This window comes from Trichosurus vulpecula, chromosome 1, assembly GCF_011100635.1.
Source record: "Trichosurus vulpecula isolate mTriVul1 chromosome 1, mTriVul1.pri, whole genome shotgun sequence".
Taxonomy (NCBI): Eukaryota; Metazoa; Chordata; class Mammalia; order Diprotodontia; family Phalangeridae; genus Trichosurus; species Trichosurus vulpecula.
In genome coordinates, this window is record NC_050573.1 from 193,559,671 (window position 1) to 193,583,188 (window position 23,518).

Below are 23,518 nucleotides of genomic sequence, written 5' to 3' on the forward strand. Positions count from 1 at the left end.
AGCTGTCAAACAGGTTACATACCTATATCTACCCCATACATTCCCTGCACATTCCACCCTCCCTTTTTTTCACATCATTCTCCTTCTCTGGTCACTCTCAAAGTTGAGTCAAGGTCTCCTCTCAGTCTCCAATGTCCTTACTCTCTTGAAGTCACTTCTAGACACTGGCTCATTAATAGCACACTCCAGCTGGAACTCTCTTCTCACTCAAGCACTCCAACTCAACATTCATTGTCATGTACTCTTAAATGTACTCATTGAAGCCATCAGCACTCTTTCCACACTGGTAGGGACTGTTCTCACAGCATGGTTTCTCTAACCATGAAAACAGATAGATAGATGCCAATATTGAGACTACTTCCCCCTAAATATACCCATTGAACCATAAAAACATATTTCTCCCCACAACCACCCCAGTAGTGGTAGTAGTTGGGGTGGGGGGAGTAGTATGAGAAGACCCACCTGCCTCTGAGTTCTGCAGCATCTTAAACTCTGACAGAAGCTCCATAAATAGTTGAGGTGTATATGACCTAAGATCCAGCTAGGTTTGTATACACACACACTCACACACTTGGATTCATAAAGCTCTAACAAATACATCTTTATGGGAAAATTGCTGTATAAATAGCCAAGCCTATGTGTTGGGGGTGGTAGATGGAGATAGAGAGAGAACGAACAGCCTACAGAATTTGATAAAAATGTACAAGTGAGGAACTGCTGTACCAATTATTACTGTTACTAAGATAGTATGTATCACTATGTATATGATATATCTATACACTATCCATACATATATAGATACTGTACATCACCATACAGGGAACCACTCAGACTCAAAACAAGTGATTTCACAATGCCACATATACCTACTTAAAAATAGAGATTTTTAAAAAATAAAAAGCCAACACCCTTCAGGGTCAGTAGTTAGACTATAAGCTCCATAAAGACAAGACTCTGTCTTATCTAAAGGTAGTTTCCCCCAGCACAACATCTGGCACACAGGACATGCTTAATAAAAGTTGATTGGTTTTAACTAAATGCAAAAGGCCAGAAACTCTATGAATGCCTCCCATAACTTATCATATTTCAAACATGTATATATTTATGTATGTGTATATATATATATATATGTACATATACAGTTTGTTGTCATGTTACAGAGTAGACACTGATTTGTCCACATAAAGATTGAATTCTTATCCTTGGCTTCTTAGGGCCATGGTCTATACAACCAAGCTGAGTGAACACTAGCAGAAACATGGAGCTTACCATTGTTTGGTGGTGTTACCACAGTTGGTGGAGTCTTTGGGTTTGTATTTTGTGTCACTTTACCAGGTTTTTCTGAATTCAAAACTTCCTCCTTCTTTCCCCTTCTCTTAGGAGGCAGAGGGGATGAGTTGTCACTGGAACCAATAGTTGACTTGGACTGACGATCATTTCCCTAAATGGAAAGAGAAATGGATTCTTCTTACTGATTAACTGCAAACTAAGAATGACTTCCCACAAGAGACAATATTTACTAGGTACAAGAAAGGCCAAAAAAAGGCTAGAATCTCCTTCCATTACTTTTGATTTTATACCTACCTTAAGAGAGAGGTCATGTTGTTTAATGGAAAGATTACCAGAAGTGGCTTTGAATCTTGACTCTGACATTTATAAGCTGCATGGTCTTGTGCAAATTAACTTAACTCTCTTAGCCTCAGCTTTCTCATCTTTAAAAATAGGGATAACTAATATCTATACCTCATAAATGTCTGAGAAAAGAAATTTGTAAATTTTAATGTGCTATATACAGATGTGAGCTATTATATTATACAAATAAATGGCTAGATCCCCATCCAACTCCAAATCTATGATCCTATTATATTTATCAGATTTTAAATTGTGTAGCCACCATAACTTTCTTTTTTCCATATACAGAAAAATAAATGCACTCCTGGCCCAATGTAAGGGGGAAAAGATTCGATATAATCACAATTCATGGAGAAAAGAAAAAGTCAATATAGGCACAGATTCTGAATAGTATAAATCTTGCAATAATCTCAGCTAATTTTCAAAAAGTTTTGGTGAGGTGTGAAAAATATACCCTTACTAGAGAAGCACCATGATAGGAAAGAAAGAAAGCTGAGCTTCTGGGTCAGGAGAAACCAAGCTTCAAATTCTGCCTCTGGCACTGGTTGTGTGACAAAGCTGACCTCTTTGAGCCTTGGTTTTGTCATCTGCAAGATGGGCATTAACAATATCTGTAGTCCTTATCTCACAGGGTTGTTGGGAGGATAAAATGAGAGGATTAATACATGTGAAAAGCACTGAAAACTTAAAGTGTTGTAGAAACATTAGCTGTCCTCCTCACCATCATTAACATTGTGCAGCAAAATAGTGTAGTGAGAGCTGGCCCAGAAGCCAGAGAAAACTGGGTTCAAATTCTGCCTCTGATATATACAGCTGCATAATGTTGGATGAGTCCCTTAATTTCTCAGTGCTCTAGGCAACATTCTAAGACTTTAAATTGCAGAGGAGGTGCTAAACCTACCTTAATAGGAGTTTTCTCACCTGAGTGTTCCCTATTCCAACGAAATCACAGGTCCAGACCTTTGCACCATCATTATCACTACTACTAGTACTATTGCAAATATGTAAAGATACTCTCTTGTGTATTCACATACCTACAACCCTTGTAAAAGATCGCTAATCTCCTTTCTAGAATTACGATTAGCACAATCTCTGAATCATAAACCCAGGACAACCACTAAAGAAACAGTTCAATACCCATCTGAAGTGCCAGAAGTTGGGAGAAACATCACTCAACTTTCACTCATCCTTCCTAGTAGCAATAGGAAGGGAGAAAGATGATTGCCTTATCGCCTTCCCTCCCAATTCAATACAGAGCACTTTGGTTGTGGCCTCTGGTTGCTGGATGCCACTGGGAACCCAGAGGTAAAGGTCACAAACATTTAGGAAGTTTTCATCACTACATCTGGGCAGTGCCATAGCCACTGAGATTAGCTAGGAATGCAACATAACTCATAACCATTACACACACACCACTCCTGGCGAGCCACATTTGTGGAAACCACTGAAGGCTCCACATTTAATTCCCATGGCAGTCCTGAGCCCTGGTGGCTGACAAGGAACAACCAAATAGATAACAGAAATATAATTCCTGCAATGACAGGTGAAAAGGCTCAGAAAAACAACTCTCAGGTGCCCAGTTTTGAGATTTAACCACTACTTCCTAGAATAACTCATTCAAGTGAATTGATAACTGCCCAACCAATCCCATCACCAGCCATGCCCAAAGTCACTGGAATCTTCACAATGTCTATGTAACATCTGTATAACTACACTGGAATTTAGAAGTAAGTGTTTTAGAATGAGACAAACAAATCATCCTGGGTCATATTATATTATATTATAGCTCCTTATAAATGTGTCTGCTCAACAACCTAGAAATATTTAACTGGGTTTTAGCTACTTACACAATTAAGAAGGGAAAAATTCACAGCTTTAGAATTCCATAATCCATGAGAAAAAGAATTATGCATGTTTATTAACACCAAAACCCATCCAAGTGTAAAACATTTTTATACCTGCCATTCTGATTGCACTCTATTTAATTATTAATTAAATTAAGCAAAGTTTAATTATTGCATTAATGAATACTCAAGTTTTCTGAATGTTCCACAGCTATGAGCTACAATGCCGAGGGAGAAAAAAAATAATACAATTACAGGTTCAAAACTACCAAAAAAAATAATTACTAGGTTCAAAACCACAAGCTCTATCATCTTATTTTTCAGGCTGTTTTTAAAAATTCTATCCATCCTGAAATTTGCCCAGAAGTAACATATGCCAAGAGTGAGTAAAATAGTTTGGATAGAAGGAAAACCCCTTCTCAAGTGATTAGAGAACCAACTTTAAAGTAAAGAATTCAGTGAAACGTTTCTGTGCTAGGAATAAAATTGGAACAAGATGAATGGGAATCTTTGGATCAAGTGATGCTTTCACAGTTCTAGAGGCAAAGTGTTTCCTCATAAATGAAGAACAAGGAAGAAACAGGAGGAAGAAGAGGAGAATCATGCAGGTACACATAATATTGTTCAGTTGTTCATTCATCTCTGACTCTACGTGACCCCATGGAGGTTCTTAGCAAAGATATTGGACTGGTTTGCCATTCCTTTCTCCAGTGTGACCCCATTTTATAGATGAGGAATTAGGGAAAATAGGGGTTAAGTGACTTGTTCAGGGTCACAAAGCTAGTAAGTATCTGAAGCCAAATTTGAACTCAGATCTTCCTGACTCCAGACCTGGTGCTCTATTCACTGCACCACCCAGCTGTTATTTTAGAGCAATGGGAAGTAAAGAAAGTTCTAGTTCTTGTTAAGAATAATTACAATTTCTGAGAGGTATGGTGTAATGGAAAGAACGTTGAATCTGAGGTGATAACCATCTGAAAGACATACATCTCCTTACTAAAAGGGCGAAAACAGGCTATAGGATCAAAGGAACACAAATTGATAGGTTCAAGGAAACTTAGGGATCATTAATTCTAATCCTCTCATTTTATAGATTAGAAAACTGGAGTCTAGAGAGATGACTTATCTAAAGCCACAAAGGTAGCAATTAGCAGTGGCAGAATTTGAACTCAGTTCCTCTGACTCCAAAACCAACACACTGAGAAAACTGTGCCTATCTCTCATCAAAGGGCATAGGTCAGAATGAGAATTAAATGAGGGGTTCTGTTTGTATTAGATGATCTCTAAGGTTCCTACCTCATCTAGATGATGGGATTCTGTAAATGAGATAACATGTAACCCTAAAGCACTCTACACATGCATATAAGCTACTATTTATCCATCTTTGTTGTTGTTTAGTCACTTTTCAGTCCTGTACAACTGTTCAAGACCCCATTTGGGGCTTTCTTGGCAAAGATACTGAAGTGATTTGCCATTTTCTTCTCCAACTCATTTTAAGATGAGGAAACAGAAGCAAACAGTACTAAGTGACTTACCCAGGGTCACACAATTAGTAAGTGTCTGAGGCCAGATTTGAACTCAGGAAGACAACTTCCTGACTCCAGGCCTGGCACTCTATCCACTGCACCACCAACTGCCCATCTATCCTTCCAGGGACTCTGAAATGTCTTCAAGCTCAGGAATAAGTGAAAAGGAAAGGGCAGAGAGAAAACTTGATAGCCACCAAGTGAGATACCATAGAGAAGAAGAATAGCAGAACAGCCCTTTGTTCAGAGGAAACATGATCCAGAAAATTATCTAATAATAAAAACCTATGGTCTCAGATGTCACAGATGTACATAATATGAGTGACAAGGAAGATAACTAGAAATCCCTAAGTAAGGTAATGAGTTTGATTTCCTAGTTAATCTCTAGGATTTGTTGAAATACTGGGAAACAGATTTCAGGTCTAGCACAGAGCCATATCATAGAGATTAGTGACTTCAATTATTCAGACATCAAAAGCCAAAAGCAGAGCAGCTTTCTTAATGTGCCTTAATTTTAATTTTATGGTTCAAAAATCATAGGAAACAACAAAGAGAAATTTTACTACAGATATAATTCTCACTTATAAGGAATAAATTAGTTTCTAGGGTGGAAGTGATGAAAAGCTTGAGAAGTCACTATTCCCTCTTACAATATAATATAGAGATGAGCCTGACATGTACTCTCTGATACTAGAGCTCAGATTTCAGAGACTTCAGAAAAAAAAAGAGAGCTAAGATCCCACAGCTTAAAATTCTAAGAAGGAAGTCAGTCGAGGAGAAATAGAAATATCCTGAAAACTCAAAGAGGAACAATTCTGATGAAGAGGAAAAAATGGCAACTGACTAAACAGACCAACATATTGCAGAAGTATATAAATACAATGGAATATTATTGCACTGCAGGCAATGATGAAGGAGACAGTTTCAGAGAAACCTGAGATGACTTTATAAATTGATGCAAAGTAAGCAGAATAAAGAGAACTATCTGTACAATAAAAACAAAGATGAATAATTTGCTCCCCCCCCCTTTCCTTTTCAGCCATGCCTGATTATAGGCATTTTCAGTTACTAACTTTTCTTAGAGCTCAAAGACATTTCAGAGCCCCTACAGTGATAGTAGCTTATATGTATGTGTATGAGGCTTTGGGGTTACAGAGCACTTGAGTGAATATCTCCATTTGTAGTAAATCCAGAGATTTGTGCTTGTCCCTGTACTATTTAATACCTTTCTCAGTGACTAAGATAAAGATAGAAGATGCCATGATAATCAGATTTGAAATAAGTTGGGAAGGAGAGTAAACACACTGGTTGATGAGGTTAGGATTCAAAAAGATCTTAACAGACTAGAGAACAAGTGTCAAATCTAATGAGATGGAATTTAACAGATACAAATGTGATATCCTATCTTTAAGTTCAAGTAAAATTAATTTCAGAAACTGTATATGAGAGAAGCAGGGAACTGTGAGCTCAATATTAGTCAACTGTGTGATATGGCAGCCACAAAAGCAAATTCAAGTCTGTATTTTAAGAAAAGCATAGTAATTGACTTAGCTCTTCTCAGCAATACAATGATCCAAGACAATTTCAAAAGACTGATGATGAGAAATTCTATCCATATACAGAGAAAGAACGGATGGAGTCTGAATTCAAATCAAAGTACACTATTTTCACTTTCTTTATTTTTTTTCATTTTTTTTTCATTTTGTTCTGTTTCTTCTTCGATAACATGACTAATATGAAAATATGTTTTACATGATTGCACATATATAACATATCAAAATGCTTACCGAGGGAGGAGAGAGAGAAAGGGAGAGAGAGAAAAGCCAAAACTCAAAATTTTATTTAAAAAATGAATGTTAAAAAAAGAAAAAAAATGTAAAGAAAAGCATAGTGTTGACGATTAGGAAGTTAAAAGTACCACTCAACTCTTTCCTGGTCAGAACAAATATAAAATATGGTGTTAAATTAGTTCTTGGTACTGGACTGAAGTGGGGAGGTAGGGGAGAGATAAAAATGACTGAGTCCCTCAAGCAGCTTGCAGTCTAATAGAGAAGAAAAATTTAGATTTGAAAGGAACCTTAGAGATCATCTGATCTGACATCCCATTTCATGGAGGAGGAAAATGAGACCCCAAAAGGTTAAATTTATGTTACCTAATTTCAACCGGGCCTTCACTGAAGCAATTCACTATCCCACACATTACAGCTCCTTTTCTGAACCTTTTTCATCCTTGCTCAAACCTCCCAAAGCTCCTTCTACACCCTAGCTTCTCAGCTTGCCTTCAAATTTCACTGAAAAAAATGAGGGCTTTCACTCTCTTCTTCCCTCCTCTTTATCTCACATCACTCAGATTCCTTCCACCACTATCTCCTCCTTCAACTCATGTCCTTAGATTATATATATATATATATCCAATGCTCTTTCCACTATATATCCAATGCTCTTTCCACTAAACCGTGACAGGCATATACATAAATATATGATATAAGACAAAACATGATGGCACTGACTCCAGCCTACCTTGCTAGTTTTATTTCACATTAGCCCCCCGACCCTTCATGCATTCCAATCAAACTGGACTCTTGTTTCCCAAACTCAGCTTGACAACTCCATTATCCATGCTGTCATGCAGGCCTGAAATGAACTCCCTCATCTCTACCTTTTAGGATCCTTACCTTCTTTTAAGGCAAAGTTTTTTTCAATGCCACCTCCCCTGTGACACCCCTGTGACACCCCTGTGACACCCAGTTCCCTCTGATAAACAAATTCTCTCCTTCCTTAAGTTTTTCAAGAACACTACTTCGCCCTACCCCAACACTCCTTACGTGTTGTATTACACTGGTGCATAAGCACTTTGAGGTCTCTCTATCCCCAGTGCCTGGTGCATGCCTCATACTTGGTGGGACTTAAAGTTTATTGAATTGGATTGAAAAAGGATCCAGAAAAGATGCTGTGAAAAAAATCTGAAGAGGGAGAGAATGCTTTTATTGGGAAAATTTTTCTTTTATGAAGTTAGCAACAGAATTAGATATCTAAAAGCATTTCAACAGGAGGAGTATGGAAAGAGTACATTCCAGAGATGATGATGATGATGATATTTATTATTATATGTATAACATATAATGTACACATTATGCATTAATATAGCATAGCCTTATACAATTAGTATTATTATATGTAGCTTTATAGTTTGCAAATTTTACATATATTTATTTACACATTTATAAATTTACAAAATTTACATATATTATCTCTTTTTATCCTTGCAACAACCCTAAGAAAAAGATGCTGCTATTAATGTTTCCATTTTGCAGATGAGAACACTGAGGCTGACAGTTTAAGTGACTTGTGTAGGATCACACAGTTAGCTAGCAATATCTGAGGAAGAATTCAAACTTAGGTTTTTCCTAACTACAAGTGAAACACTCTATACACTATGCCACCATCTAGCTGCCTTTATGTGTCAGCATGTGTAAAAATGAGAAAGAGAAATCAAAACAAAAGAATGCTCACTGAGAGTCACCTGGGAAACCACTACTTTTTGCAGTGGCCAGATTTTCATAGTAATTTCATAGTCATATTCCATTGAGTCCTGATGTATCTTACCATTATGCTGTGTTGAGTCTATCCTAGCTTATATTTTTTTCTTTTAGTTTACTAGGGCAAACATATATTTTTTCTAACCAGAACTTTTAAAAGGTTATATCGTATTATGTCATTTCAAGCTTAAAATAATTTCAAGATGAGTTTTGCTTCACTGAACAGACTTAACAATGTGCAATTTTCAGATGCTTACAGAAGGAGAAAGTGCGACCCGGGAGGCTAAACACTGACTCATGCATGCTGATTTCTTATCCTTGACTCTATTACCAGGCAAGAAAATTTAATTATACTGGGCTTCAATTTCTTCAGCAATAAATATAAGGTTAAAAATCTTTTTTACAGTAGTAAGAAGAGTTTAGCTTAACATGTTTTCAAAGTAATTTACTATCATTTTAAAGCTACATATTGCTTAATTCTATAGTGTGCTTAAGATAGTGCCCTAAATTTTTCTAATGCTTCCAAAAAAACTGTGATCCTCTGATATGGATTTTACAACCCCTCCAAACCATAACAGATAGTTTCAAAGATTGCTGTGATAAAAAAAATGTCACCTGGTAAGCAACCTGCCATATTGGAGATCAGGCATATTCTGTCATGGATCTATTCTAAAACCTTCTCCATTTAGTAGGGCCTTTCAGACTTCGTATTCTACTTGAATCAAAGGATTACAGATTTTGAGGGGGGAAAAAGGGACCTCGGGGTCAACTAGTTCAATTCCCTCATTTTATAGACGTGAAAATTGAGGCTTAGAGAAGTTAAGTAATTTGCCCAAAGTCACACAAGGTAGTAAGCTACAGACCCAGGATTTGAGCTCGGGTGTAATGACTCCAAATTTGGTCTCTTTCCATCGGACGCCACTACCTCCCTCTGTACCACACCTCCATAACACAATGAAGCATCAGAGTAAGCCTTTGGTAACCCAAAATCTTGATCTTCATAAAAATAAAGTCTGAAAAAAATGTTATAGTCTGTGAAATGTTAAGGCATAAAGAACAAAAAATGAAAATCCAGCACCTGGAAGTCTTTAAATAATTCTCAAATATTGCATATCATGAACACTAGAGGGCACTTTCATTCTATAGTGTAACAACCTGGACAGCCAGGGAATTCCTCATCTCATGAGTTTTTAAAGATTTAGAGGTTGAAGATTCTTTGGAGGTAATCGAATCCAAATCCAACTGAGGTCCAGAGAGATTGATTAGGTTGCCCACAGGGCACAGCATTGTAAGAAGTAAAAGTGGCATTTGGATATAAGTCTCTGATAGCTAATCTAGGAGTCTTTTCACTGTACCCTACTGTTTTAAATTTCACAGTATCCATTCACCATTTTTTCCCTTTTTAAACTAAAATCAAAATTTATTTGTTCTTAGTTTAGTAAATGAACATTTTTCTGACTCCACTCAACATTACCTATAAGGATGGCTGCTTCCAGGACAAGTTCGTGGCAACTTTCTCAATACACAACTTCCTCTAAAATTTTTTCTTTACCCTTATTTTTCCTGAGCCATCAGGACTCAGGAAGTCTGGAGCTTACATGAGTTGCTCCCCACTCATTAGCAGCAAACTATACAGATTTGAAAGAGGACAATTACAGTCTCTCTTCTTAAATATACCACATTTGGTACAATGAATGTAACTCTTGAAAAGTTACGAGTAAAATGAATTTTTGAAAATCAAACTACATTTTCCTTAACTTCCATTAGCAGAGGTACCTAAGAACTCTTTAAGTTTTTCACTTTCCTATTTTCTTCCTTTCTATCTTCCCTTTGCCCCTAAACTCTAGACTAGATCTAATTATCTGCAAAATACCTAAATGTATTAGGAAAGTTGACAATTAAAAGAAAGCAATGAATCCTTTGGTTAAAATGTGCTTTACTACTTTGGATTTATCTATGCAAAGTATTCTTAGAGTGCCACTCTCTAGAATTATTTTCTTTTTAGTAGCCAAACAAATTGATAATATAGTTTAACTTCCATATTTTGATGGGCCTCAGGGCAACATCAGTTCAGCAACAGGTAAAGAGCCAGAGCCTGCAGACCCTGGCACAAGAAGCCTGAGACAGTGTCCCTTCAACTCTGGGAGCAGAGCTCAAATTTAAAAGAAAGGGAAAAGGCCAAAAAAAGATGAGCAAAAAGCAATCAAGAAATCCAATCATAAAAAGTTATTATGGTGACCAGGAAGACCAAGACAAAAACTCGTAAGACAACAATAATGTCAAAACACCTATGGGCAAAACCCCACACAAAAATGGAAAGTGCTCTCGAGCCCAGAAATAACTCATGGAAGAGCTCGGAAAGGAGTTTAGAGGTCACCTAAGAAAGGCAGAAGAAAAAATTGGGAAAAGAAATGAGAGTGAAGCGAGAGAAATCATGAAAAAAGAGCAAACAGCTTATAAAAAGAAAACAACTGCTTAAAAAGTAGAATTGGCCAAATCAAAAAGGAGATACAAAAATCCACTTAAGAAAACAACTCCCTAAAAAGCACAATTGGCCAAATGGAAAAGGTAGTACAAAAGCTAACTGAGGAAAACAACTCCTTAGAAGTTAGAATTGGAGAAGTGGAAGCTAATGACACTATGAGCCATCAAGAATCAATTAAACAAATTCAAAAGAATGAAAAAATAGAAGAAAATGTAAAATACTTCACTGGAAAAACAATTGACCTGGAAAAAAAAAATCCAGGACAGACAATGTCTGAATCAATGGACTACTCAAAAGCTATAATCAAAAGGAAGATCTGGACAGCATCTTTCAAGAAATTACCAAGGAAAACTGCCCTGATATCCTAGAACCAGAGGTCAAAATAGGCATTGAAAGACTCCACCTCAGGAAAGAGATCCCAAAATAAAAACTCCAAGGAACATTATAGGCAAATGTCAGAATTATCAGATCAAGGAAAAAATAGTGCAAGTGGACAGAAAGAAACAATTCAAATATCAATGAGCCACAATCAGGATTACACAGGATTTATTTAGCAGCTGCAATATTAAAGGATCAGAAGTCACAGAACATAATATTTCAGAAAGCAAAGGAACTAGGACTACAACCAAGAATCACCATCCAGTGAAATTAAGCATAGTACTCCAAGGAGAAAATGGTCATTCAATGAAATAGAAAGATTTCAAGCTTTCATAAGGAAAAGACCAGAATTGAACAAAAAATTTGATCTCTAACATCAAGACGCAAGAGAAGCCTAAAAATGGAAAAGGGGAAAAAGAAAACACACAAGGAATTCTCTTGTGTTCTGGGGCTTCAATCATGATTTAAAATGAGAAATAGAGGTACATGCAGAACAATGCACCACTGTGAAAAAAATTTACTCCCACTTCAGCCATGTTTTATCCACTTATATACCCACCATAATGCTCTTTTACAGCAGAATTTAGGGTCGAGGTCTCAAATATCTATTCTTCGAGTTGTAATATTATGATTATACATTCAGGTTCATATAATCACAGCTATATCACTAGGTAGATGAATTTTATCTTCTGATTTAATTGAAACAAACAACAGTCTCTCTGCATCCTTTGCAAACTCAAAATATTAAGGAAAATTACTATAGCATCTGATACTTACACTCCCTTTAGATTTTCTGGATCCAACAATAGGAGGTAATGAAGAGGCTTTCTGACTGCAGAAAGAAATTGTAATTTAAGAATTGGAATATTACATTATCAATAATATACCATACATAGTACCATGATAATACATTACCTGTCCATGCTTAAGTCACTGGTACACAGAAAAATGTTAACTTATGTTAACATCAATATGTTAACTACAATTACTTGAATAGTTCCTTAATTAAAATTCATCTATGGGCTTTCAGGAACATTTTAAAATTTATTTCAAAGAATTCAAATTTCAAACCCCAATGTTTCAAATTTACCTTGCAAAAAGCCATTTTCCAGGCTGAGTAATACTTTCTGCTAGATAAGCAGCAAAGAATGATAATGTTATTCAATATATGCCCCTTGTGGGGAGAAGAGGTTGACAAATTGCTGGCACTTATCTGCAAGGTAAGTTTTTTAAGGAGATATTAAATTACTAATATTCACAAAAATTCTTATGAGATACATGGTTGGAAGGCAGCCTAATTTAACACTGCTATCCCCAATTCCAACAAATAAAAGGTAACAGATAGACACATTTAAAAACCTTATTGAATGAAAGACTCATCTATATTGGTGAGCAAGTATGGTTTATAAAGCACTTTAAAATAACTGCAGTTTTTATTCTTTTAAAGTATATGGAATTTGAAGGAGATTAGTAACTTAACTAACTTTTTATCTAGATTTTTAACGGATGAGTGATTTATGATTAAAATTAACACTTGGTGCTTCTAGGGTACCTGAAAATATTTGTTCTCTTTTATAGTTCAAATACCATCACCCTTCAAAATTCTGTTGACATTATCTTCTTTCCCAGTTATTATGAAATCTGAATCAGTAGAAGTCAATCAATGACTTCTTTTTCTGTCTTCCAAAACGTTGCTTCATAGCAAAAAGTAGGAGATATACAGAAAGATAAGGTAGTTATTCTCCATTCTCTCCTTTTGATGCCCATTGGGCTAAAAATAGCCAGAAGAGGAGGCCAATATGGTAAGGAAGTGGTAGTGAGTTACAATGCCCATGTATCTAGCAAATAGTGTATTTATAGCCTTTGAATTCATTCAAGGTTCTATTTTGAGGCAAAAATATAATACCCTTCAAGAATGAAGGGAAATTATCTACTGCATATTCTCAACTAGAAAAACATATATGTGTAACTAGAAATAAAAACAATTCCTCTATATTAAATATACAACTAACAACTCAATTTCTTTACAAGTGCAACATAATAACTGTACAAAATATTCAGATTTAATATAAAAAGAGCACAAGAAAAACTGGTCATTTTCAAAAAACAGCTGCTGTTTCTGCTTTCTGCTTGCTTCAGCGAAATTGTAAAACAGTTTTTTCTGTCTAAATTGTTAAGATAGTCTTAGAATTTCCATTAGTTTTAATTTTTCTCATGTTCATTATTGTGAATCTTTTTCATAAGAAAAAACCTTTTAAATTCATTACATGCTCTGTACACAATATAAAATCCATGTGTACTTTCCTAAATTCAGAAAAATTTATTTTCTTAAATACTTCTTATTGTCTTATCACAGCAGTAAAGATATAGAGTGTGATATCACTAATTCTTTTGATTCTAACATTTGAACGAGAGCTTCAATTAAATATGAAACTTATTGGTAGTCAGCAAATGGCTTACTGCAATAACTAATAAAATGTTAGCTATTAAAAAAAGATGAAAACTTACCCATAAGGCCTTCTCATTGTTGATTTATCAAAAAGTAAATCACTGTACGGCAATTTCTTAAACTTGTCTCTGCCAACTGCTACATAAAACTGTCCATTCTCCAACTCCGACCCACTTTGGACAAGTTTTCCTTCTAAAGTATAGAGTCTGCCAAAATATTAGTGGCAAACAATTAGATTTATTAGCGTTCAAAGGTCTGCTCAAAATGGGGTATTTGAAACTCTTCTTTATTTTTATAGTTCAATATTCAGAGTTTTGGTGTTTGGTTGATAAATACTACCACTAGGATTAAATGCTCACCAAAGATGAAAATCATACTGACATTCAATCAAGAGAATAGCTGTTTAGTAGTATTACATATCGAGCAAATCTAAAAATCTAACTACAATTAATCACCCCTTACACAGACCTCTAAGGTTTTCCTCATGACAACCCTGTGAATCAGGAGGTGGCTTTTACATTTGAGACAAAAGCTTACAAAAATTAAATGGTATACAAGGGTCATACAGCTAATAAGTGTCAGAATCAGGAATCAAACACTCATCTCCAATGCTGACGAGCACTTAGTCCAGTACCTGGCACATAGTGGGGGCTTAATAAGCATTTATTGATTGACTGACTCTTTCTCCTATATCAACCTGCCTCTCCTTAGAAGAAATTCTTATTACTGTCTCAGAGTTAAGGAAATCAGACCAATACAGTACTAAGACTGACAGATCTTAAATCAGAGGGCCCTAGTTCAAATTCTAGCTCTACTGTTTACTACCTCCGTGTCCTTGGAAAAGTCAAACTCTTTAGACTTTGGTGTCTTCATCTGCAAAATTACAGGGTTGGGCCAGATCATCTGCAAGGTCCTGTCCAGTTCTTGGTCTGTAATCTTTACCCTAAATACATAACTCATAGAGGACTAGTGCTTTAAATCAGAACTTATCTTCATTGTTCAAAGATTTATATAAATATTTTTTAAGAATTTTAAGAAATGCATTTAAATAACACATCTGGCCAACTGACAAACTATCTAACCCCATTCTCTGCTAGAATGGCCCAAGGCCAGAGGGCTGCATCAAAATAAACATCAAACTGGGTCAAAAAATAAAGTGAAGAGACAGGGAGGGAACACAGCCCAACTTTAGGATTAATGATGCAGAACAGCATAGCATTCATGCTTGGCCTTTTCCCCACCTCATAAGTAAGTGAGCAGTATATCTTTGCCAGAATCAAGGGGTTTACAGAAACCTCCCTTTACGGTAAGACTGCTGCAACAAACTACAATTAATCTGTTACTTATTAAAAGAACAATGATTACCTTATGAGCCTATTTAATATGTGTTGGTCACATTTTTAAAAGAATATGAAAAGCAGGTTAATAGGAAACTTAGAAAATAAAAAGACAAGCCCACAAATAGAATTGTTCAAATATGTGGTGCCGATTTATTCTCTGTTAGCCACAAAATAAATATGTAACTAAAAGCTATCAACCATAATCAGAGACACAAATGAGATTATCACAAAAAATTACTCAGCCCATTATCTTCATATGTATTTGGTAATATTCAATAAAAGAAAAGAATAAAGTGCAGTATTTTATCAGAATCTTTACTGAATTACAAGGGAAAATTCAACATTATGTGAATTTGTGAAAAACAAAATAAAAAATCCAAGACCAATATCAGGTTTTACTTCATGTACAGTTGAAATCTCTTTTATTATTTTTATGCTTTTTTAAAAAAAATTGTGTTGGCACAATCCAAAGCACTGAAACTGAAACCCAGATTTTCACTGTCTTTGCATCTATCTGGTCCCAAACCTTTTTCAGTTTTCAATTTCTTTCAAAATATGAAGGTCTGAATCAGTAGTTAACTTGAATAACTATAAACGGAAAGACCAGGTAGGAAGAGGTTCTGAAAACAGAAAGCTTGGACTTGTTTTATTTACACTTTACTTACATCTTGAGTAGGTAAGGGTCAATGATTAAGAACTTACATTAACCACTGCTCTGGGCCTCAAAATTATTATGTAAAATGTTGTTGATTCTCCTTTCTTGTTATGAAACAGAAAATACAAAACTGGGAGTTTAAAAGGAATTATATGGAATATTTTAGGAGACAAATATACTGATTCATAGGATAATGACCCTCTCAGGTAATCATTAACCTCTACGTGGGCTAAGTGAACATAGCCCAGATCATTTACAAGCAAATCTTACTGACTTTGCTACTTTACCTACGATATGTTCACACTTTTGTCCATTAACATAAACCTGCCTTCATAACTGCTAAAATGGCATAATAATAGTTCACATTTATAACATTTAACATTCTTAAACTTTTTAACATTTGCAAAGTACTTTCATCACAACTCTGTGAACTGGGTACAGCTTACCACCCCCACCATCACCACTATCCCCCATGCTCTGCAATCCAGTGATCCTGGTCTTGTTGCTGCCCCTCAAACAAGACACTCCATCTCTCCACTCCAGGCATTTTCTCTGGCTGTCTCTCATGCCTGGAATGCTCTTTTTCCTGATCTCTGCCCCCTGGCTTCCTTCAAGTCTCAGCTAAAAAAAAAGCCTGCCTTTTACAGGAAGCCTTTCTAAATCCCTCCTAATTCTAAGTGCCTTCCCTCTGTTGATTATTTCCTATTTATTTTGTACGTAATTTCTACATAGTTCTTTGCATGTTGTCTCCCCCATTAGACTGTGAGCTCCTCAAAGGCAGGGACCATTTTTTTAAAGTATTTCTTTGTATCCTTACAACTCAAAATGTCATGAAGGATAAAACAGTGTGTTATCACCTCCATTTTGAAGATAAGAAAATTGAGATAGTCTAAGATTAAGTGACTTGTTCCTAAAGATAGATTAATGTCAGAAATGGTCCTTGAATTCATGTCCTTCTGAGGCTAAAACCAGCACTCCTTCTCTTTCTCAAGAACTGTTTCACAGTTGTACTCTGTATCCTATGGACCTAGCAGTGAAAAAGCATCACAAACAATGCATGTTGAAGTAGATTAGCACTCATTACCTATCCCATAGGGTTACTGCAAAGAATGCTATCTAGAAATGCAAGTTATTGTTATTATTGTTGTTGAATTTGCATATGCCTCTCCTAACAGTAAAGAGTTGAAGATTACCTAATCCAGGGGTCACTGAACCATGGCCCAAAGGCCAAATCCTGACCACCTCCTGTTTTTGTATTACCCTGAAAGCCATGAATGGTTTATGCATTCTTAAATACTATAAAACTTTACTTTAAAATGTAAAAAACATTCTCAGCTCATGGGCACTATAAAAGCAGACAACCATAGCTTGTTTACCCCTTATCTAGTCGAACATCCAAGGTCCACAGGGGTCAAGGGACTTGCCCAACCAAGGTCATACAGATGTTAAGTAAACAGGTCATCATAAAGTCTCAAAATTGGAAAGGACTTCAGAAGTCATCTAGTGCTACCCAATAAGAGAACAAAAATTTACTCTATTATTATTATTAACTTAAGTGATTGATCACCCAGCCTCTGCTTGAAGACCTCTAGTGAAGGAGAATCCCACTACCTCCAGAAGCAGTACATTCTTCTTTAGGAGAGCTCTAATTATTTGGAAGTTCTTCCTTCCTTATACTGGGTCAAAATCTGTCTTTCAACAACTTATCCCATTTCTCCCAGTCCTGCCCTCTAGAACCAATCAGAGCAAGTATTCTCTTTGTTCCATATGGCAGCCTTTCAAGTACTTAAAGAGATATCATGCTCCCCCTAAGTCTTCTTTTCTCCAGACTAAACATCCCTAGTTGCTTCAACTGATCCTCATGTGTCCTGATCTTGAAGTCTTTCAGCAACTTGGTCACCCACCTCTATAGGGTTAGTAAATAATAAATAACTGGGATTTGAACCTACATCCCGACACCAAATCTGCTGCCCTTTTTCCCCATTATTGTCATGTTCCTTCCAGAAATAAAATTACTAAGACTTCTTGTCATAGTGACATAAATCACTTATAAGAAAAATGCTTCATGCATTTCAGACTTGGATTTAGAGTGAAATAAATTTGATTCGTTTCATTTTATCCCCGACTTTGGGGTCTCATTTATAGGCAGATTGACACCTCATATTTCATTATCATATTGGGTACTTGCTAATGATTTGGAGAGTCAGATAACTGTGAGCGCCCTCTGTAAATTAAGACTCCATTGCCTAGGCTTTTAAAAGTACTTCTTTATTTAAAGGTGTACTCCAAAACCAAGAATTTGTGTGACAGCACTTAGATAAATGTAGAAAAATATATTAAACATATAAATATATTAAAAGGTTTAATAATTCACTCGCATATGAAAAGACCTCCTTGCCTTACCTATGCACAGCTCCACTCCTTAAAGTTATTTTCTGTGTGACCATTTCAAGTACAAGATCCCACTGACTCAAGGCTTTTCTAGGGATGAAGAGGCGCGATGCTGGACTTATAAGATCTCCATTAGCAATCAAGCTAGAAAAAAATAAAACGCTTAAGTCAAACAAATTAAAGATGCTATTTCAAAATAACACAAGCCATTAAGTTAACCAACTCCAAAAACAAACTACACCAACTTACAAGATAGTACAGGGCTCCTGAAGTGGTTTCCTGAAACGTGCTGATACGTTGATCCTACTGTGGATTACAGGTTTTACCTGTAAAAGCAGAGGAGGATTATGTAAGACACTGAGTTTCTATGAGGAATTCTTTTTTTTAAGTGCCTGGAAAATACACAGAAGTCTCAAGAAGCTTGTTCAGTCCCGCTGTGCCTTCAAGGAAACCTCACTTTCTCCACCTGCATCAGCTCCTTTCACCTTACCAACATCTCACATCACTATGAACTTATTGACTGACAGAAGGCAGATCACAATATTCCCTTAAAGTCCTGTCAATGCTGCTTCTCACTTTTGATGGCAAAGTGATACCACAAGAGAGTTATGTAGGGATTTTTAAAAATTAAATTAAAATTTAAATGCTATTTTGAGAGATACCAAGCTTCATAGCAGAGAAAAGGCCACTCTCAAAGTAGGAAGACCTAGGTTCAAGTCCTCCCTCTGACATTACCTATATGACCATGGGCAATTCACTTAAACATATCTGTGCCCCAGACTAGAAATTAAAGATGAGTTGGCAATGAACGTCAGTGACAGGTGTTTCCTACACTGATGAAATAATAGGTCCAAAACCACCACCACCAAACCTCTCCAAAAAAAATGCTTGTAGTAAGCCATAAACAAAAACCACACTATATTTAAGATAATTCAGTCTAGAGAATTCTGGTAGATAAATCCTAGGAAGCTGCCTGAGGCTCAAATAGACTGCAACCTATATATAACTACTAAGTGTTGGAGGTGGGATTTGAACCCAGGTCTTCCAGACTTCTAAGCCCAACACTTTATCAATGGACAGGCCATGCTGCTTCTTAGAGAAAGGAGATTTAGCTTTTAATTATGTAGTATTTTAAATGATAAATTCATATCATAAAATCATTTTGCATAATATTGGGAATAAAAAACAAGAGGTTATAGACTACTTCCTGATTATTGTCTCTATTATCAATACTAATAAAGTCAGCCTTTAACACCTGACGACTACTTAGCCTGACATTCATAAAATCACAGAATTACATATCTAGAAGGGGCTTCAGAGGCCTAACAACATGGAAAACGAGTCATCCAGTCTCCACCTGATGCATCCTTCAGTAATGGACCCACTAGCAGCCCATTCTACATTTATGGAATACTTTAAAGTAAGATGCTTCCTTTACATCAAGCCTAAATCTGCCTCTATAGTTTTCTTTCTTTTCTTATCCATTAGATCATTGGTCTAATCTTTCTTTCACATGACAGTTTTCCTGTAATTTCCCAATCCACACTCCAAGTCTTATCTTCTCCAAACCATTCAAATCCAGTACCTTCAACTAAACCTTATGTAGTACAGTCTCCAGTCCTCTCACTATCCTGTATGCCGTCTTCCTGAGATGTTCCATTTTGACAGTGTCTTTCCAAAAATGTAGCACCAGAATAAAATACTCCAGATGCCTCCATCTACCGAGCCTCAATATGTTTCTCTGCTTTATCTTTTACTACCTGCCTCCATGAACATTTCACTCCAGACTAACTAATCTCCAGACACACTATCCCCTGAAAACACTTCTAAGTCACCTATATCCACGACTTTGCTGTTTCTCAGAAGTGGAATGCTCTCCCCGCTCAGATCCACCTATCACATTCCTTTCCATTGTACAAAGCTGTTTAAATTCTTCAACATAAGCATTCCCTAACCACCCCAAATGGAAATCCTTCTCCTCAACTCCTATAGCACTTATAATCTGGTTCCACTCATCTGATACTTTTCATTTACTGCCTTATATTGTTAGTCATTTCTTAATGTGTGCCTGAATTATTTCCGCAACAAGCCTGTAGACATCTTGAGGGAAAGGCCATGTCTTAAACTTCTTTGTCACATCTTATGTGCTTTCCACAGCAACTAACACAGTATCTTGTTTATAGTAGGCATTCAATAAAGGTTGGTTAGTTGGTTGGTTGGTTGGTCGGTTGGTTGGTTAAAGAGATGGCTGTGACATAGGCACCCAGCAATCATTCCTCTACAATAATAACAGATATGAATTAGAAAGGGTGATAAAAGGGTGTGCCAAACCATTCAAGAAATAAACTCAAATGATAATGAAGAACTACAATTAAATTTTAAACCCTAGGAAGGCATAAAATGACATGCCTCTATATTATGCTGTTAAATGCCTAGCAAAATGTCATGCACATAGTAGCTCAATAAATATTTGTTAAGTGAATAATTGGTGGAAGTCCCTTAAAAGGTTCAGCAAAGACTACTTAAGACTACTGACAGCTCAGCTTTTAATAGCAATAATTTCTTAGAATCATATCATTTTAGGGGCAGCCAGGTGGCACACTGAGTAGAGCACTAGCCCTGGAGTCAGGAAGACTTGAGTTCAAATTTGACCTCAGACACTTGGCACACTCACTAGCTATGTGACATTGGGCAAGTCACTTAACCCCAATTGCCTTGCTTTCCCTCCCAAAATAAAAAGAATCATATCATTTTAGTACATTTTAGAGAGAAATTTACTGGCAATAAAAATGGCAACAATAAAAAAAATACTCAAAATATCTATAATTTACCGGTTAAATTAGAAATGGTTTATCTCTTAATATCTTTGTAGATAACCTGCTTCCTCTTTTTAAGTCAATTTCTTCCAAATTAAGAAAACATTTGGTAACCGAAAAAGTAGGAAAGTTCTTAACTCTGACTGACTGTAACACTACATGTCTGTTTGTCGGACTACCCTGTATTGTTTGCTAATGTTCTAAATACGTATTTCTCATTTCCCTAATAAGACTTCAAGTACTTTTAGAGCAAGATCTCCAACCTACATTGTGTGTATCCTCCATTAACACCTGGCATAGTAATGAGTGCAATAGGAACTCAATTCCAATGCTAATTGGAATTAATTGAAGGTAAAGACCATAAGTAAAAGGCATAATGCAATTTGATGTTCTATTGACTAAAGATGACTAATTTTGGTTTGAAAGTATCATTATGGTTAATAATCCAAAACTATACATGTGTTAAATAAGTTTACATGCTTATTTTTAAATATTTAGAATACATAAGATTGTTTTAGTTAAATAAAATTATTAGAATTTCTGGATTTGAGTACAAATATGCTCAAAATATCCATAATTTACCATTTGAGCTGGAAATGGTATATGTCCTAATACTTTTATAGATATCCTTTTTCACTTAGCTTTTATGAGATAGAATGATTCAATCCCTCAGATATAACTGCAAAATAAAGCTAAAAAATTTTCTCAAAGTAAACAACTGATTTGAGATGTACATGTCATTAAAATGAAGTCTGCATGAATTTTTAAGTATTAAGTTGCTTATTCACAGAAAGAAAGAAATTCACAGAATTTAAATCAAATAAATTAATTCATTTTGATTTTTGGTTTAAATTGAATATAATCAGTATTTTAAAACAACTAAAACCAAGACAAATTAACTGTATCAAAGTTATGGTCACCCCACATAAGGGTAAACCTTTCCTGAGCTCTCACAAAAGGAATTTAATTAGTCATTTAGCCCTAATTTAGCCTTTATAGCTTTGGATATTATGAATCACAATGAAAAGATTCAGGCAATGACCTTTTTCTAAAACATAAAAGCTTGGCAAAGTGTAAAGTTTCAATTATCTTTATTTCCTTCCTAGCCTAAACAATTTACTTTGGCTCTGAAAATGTAGAGACTTTCAAGTACAAAAAATGTACCACCACACTGAGTTAGTAGCACTCAGACTTTGAGTTGTTGTTCTTCCATCTGTTGGGCTACCATGCTTTATCTACACTCTCATTCCCCACTCCCTCACCCCTATTCTTATCAACAGCATTTGTCCATTAGAAAGTTGACTTCTATAAGAAGTACAACATGCATGGGAAACAAGGGAAGTTAAGGATCAAACTCATGAAAACTCTGCCATATTATAAAAACTGGGACAGCCAGATAACTCAGTATATATGGATAGAGTACCTGGCATGGAGTCAGGAAGACCTGAGTTCAAATTAGGCCTCAGACCCTTATTAGCTGTGTGACCCTGGGCAAGTCACTTAACCCTGTTTGCCTCAGTTTCCTCATCTGTAAAATGAGATGGAGAAGGAAATGGCAACTCACTCCAGTATCTTTGCCAAGAAAACCCCAAATGGGGTCATGAAGAGTCAGATATGACTGAAATAATTGAACAACAAAAAAACATAAAAATCTGAACTATTATCTCTTCCCAGTTATTAAGTTGGATAGGAAATTCTTTCACATTGAAAGAAAAATATATCGATGTCTTGACTCAACTCTAGTTTACAGTGTGTGAGCCCAGTGAGCTGAGCCAATGTGGACAAGTTGGAAAAGTTGCTAGAGGAGTTAAGGAAGGCCTCACTACCCTCTTCACTAATCAAGAAGTATCTGGTACCCATTAACTAAATAGCTACTACAATTTTTTAAATATTTAAAATTGAATTAGCTTAGTTCCTTAGACCATGGTATGTAGTCAGCCATCTTGCAAATTAACGCTGTGGGCTATAAGGTGTCTAAGGTAAAGGGACTTAGCACCAATCAGTGCAAAAAAGAATACAATTATTAAAAAACAAATAACAAGTCAATAGTGATTCAGCAAAATCATTCTGATATACAAAAAGCAAGAACACAAAAGGAAATTAACAATAAGTTTAAAGAAATAACACCTTCTGCAACATATCCTGCTGATTGAACCTTCATCATATCTCTTACATATGCCTCCTTTTCCCTCTGACACTGGCATCACCCTGCTGTTAGTCCTCCGTCATTTCACTCTTACACTATTACAACAGCCTGCCAGTCACCTTCCCCACCTGAATTTTCTTCTCACTCCAGTTCATCCTCCATTCAGCTGTCAGATAGAATAAAGCAAAGGCTCAACAATGCCACCTTCAATAAACTCCCCATGCCTCCCTCCAGTGAATAAAGATGCTCCAGGATATAAGATCCTCTGTTTGGCATTCAAAGTCCTTCGTAACTTCATCCCTTCCTATCCTTCCAGT

The 23,518-nt window shown here is 36.0% G+C and overlaps 1 protein-coding gene across 3 annotated transcripts in view; it reads right to left on the reverse strand.

Moving 5' to 3' along the window:
• Positions 1–23,518, reverse strand: part of DCDC2 (doublecortin domain containing 2) — a 204,545-nt gene that overhangs the window by 106,549 nt on the left and 74,478 nt on the right. For all 3 annotated transcript variants that reach the window (XR_005010671.1, XM_036763243.1, XM_036763247.1), the window contains exons 4-8: positions 18,489–18,565; positions 18,252–18,383; positions 13,913–14,059; positions 12,182–12,236; positions 1,270–1,441 (exon numbers count right to left, since the gene is read on the reverse strand). Coding sequence is in view for 2 of the 3 variants with exons in the window: in XM_036763243.1 (XP_036619138.1) it covers positions 1,270–1,441; positions 12,182–12,236; positions 13,913–14,059; positions 18,252–18,383; positions 18,489–18,565 (583 nt within the window). In the remaining variant the exon portion in view is untranslated. The remainder of the gene's footprint in view (positions 1–1,269; positions 1,442–12,181; positions 12,237–13,912; positions 14,060–18,251; positions 18,384–18,488; positions 18,566–23,518) is intronic.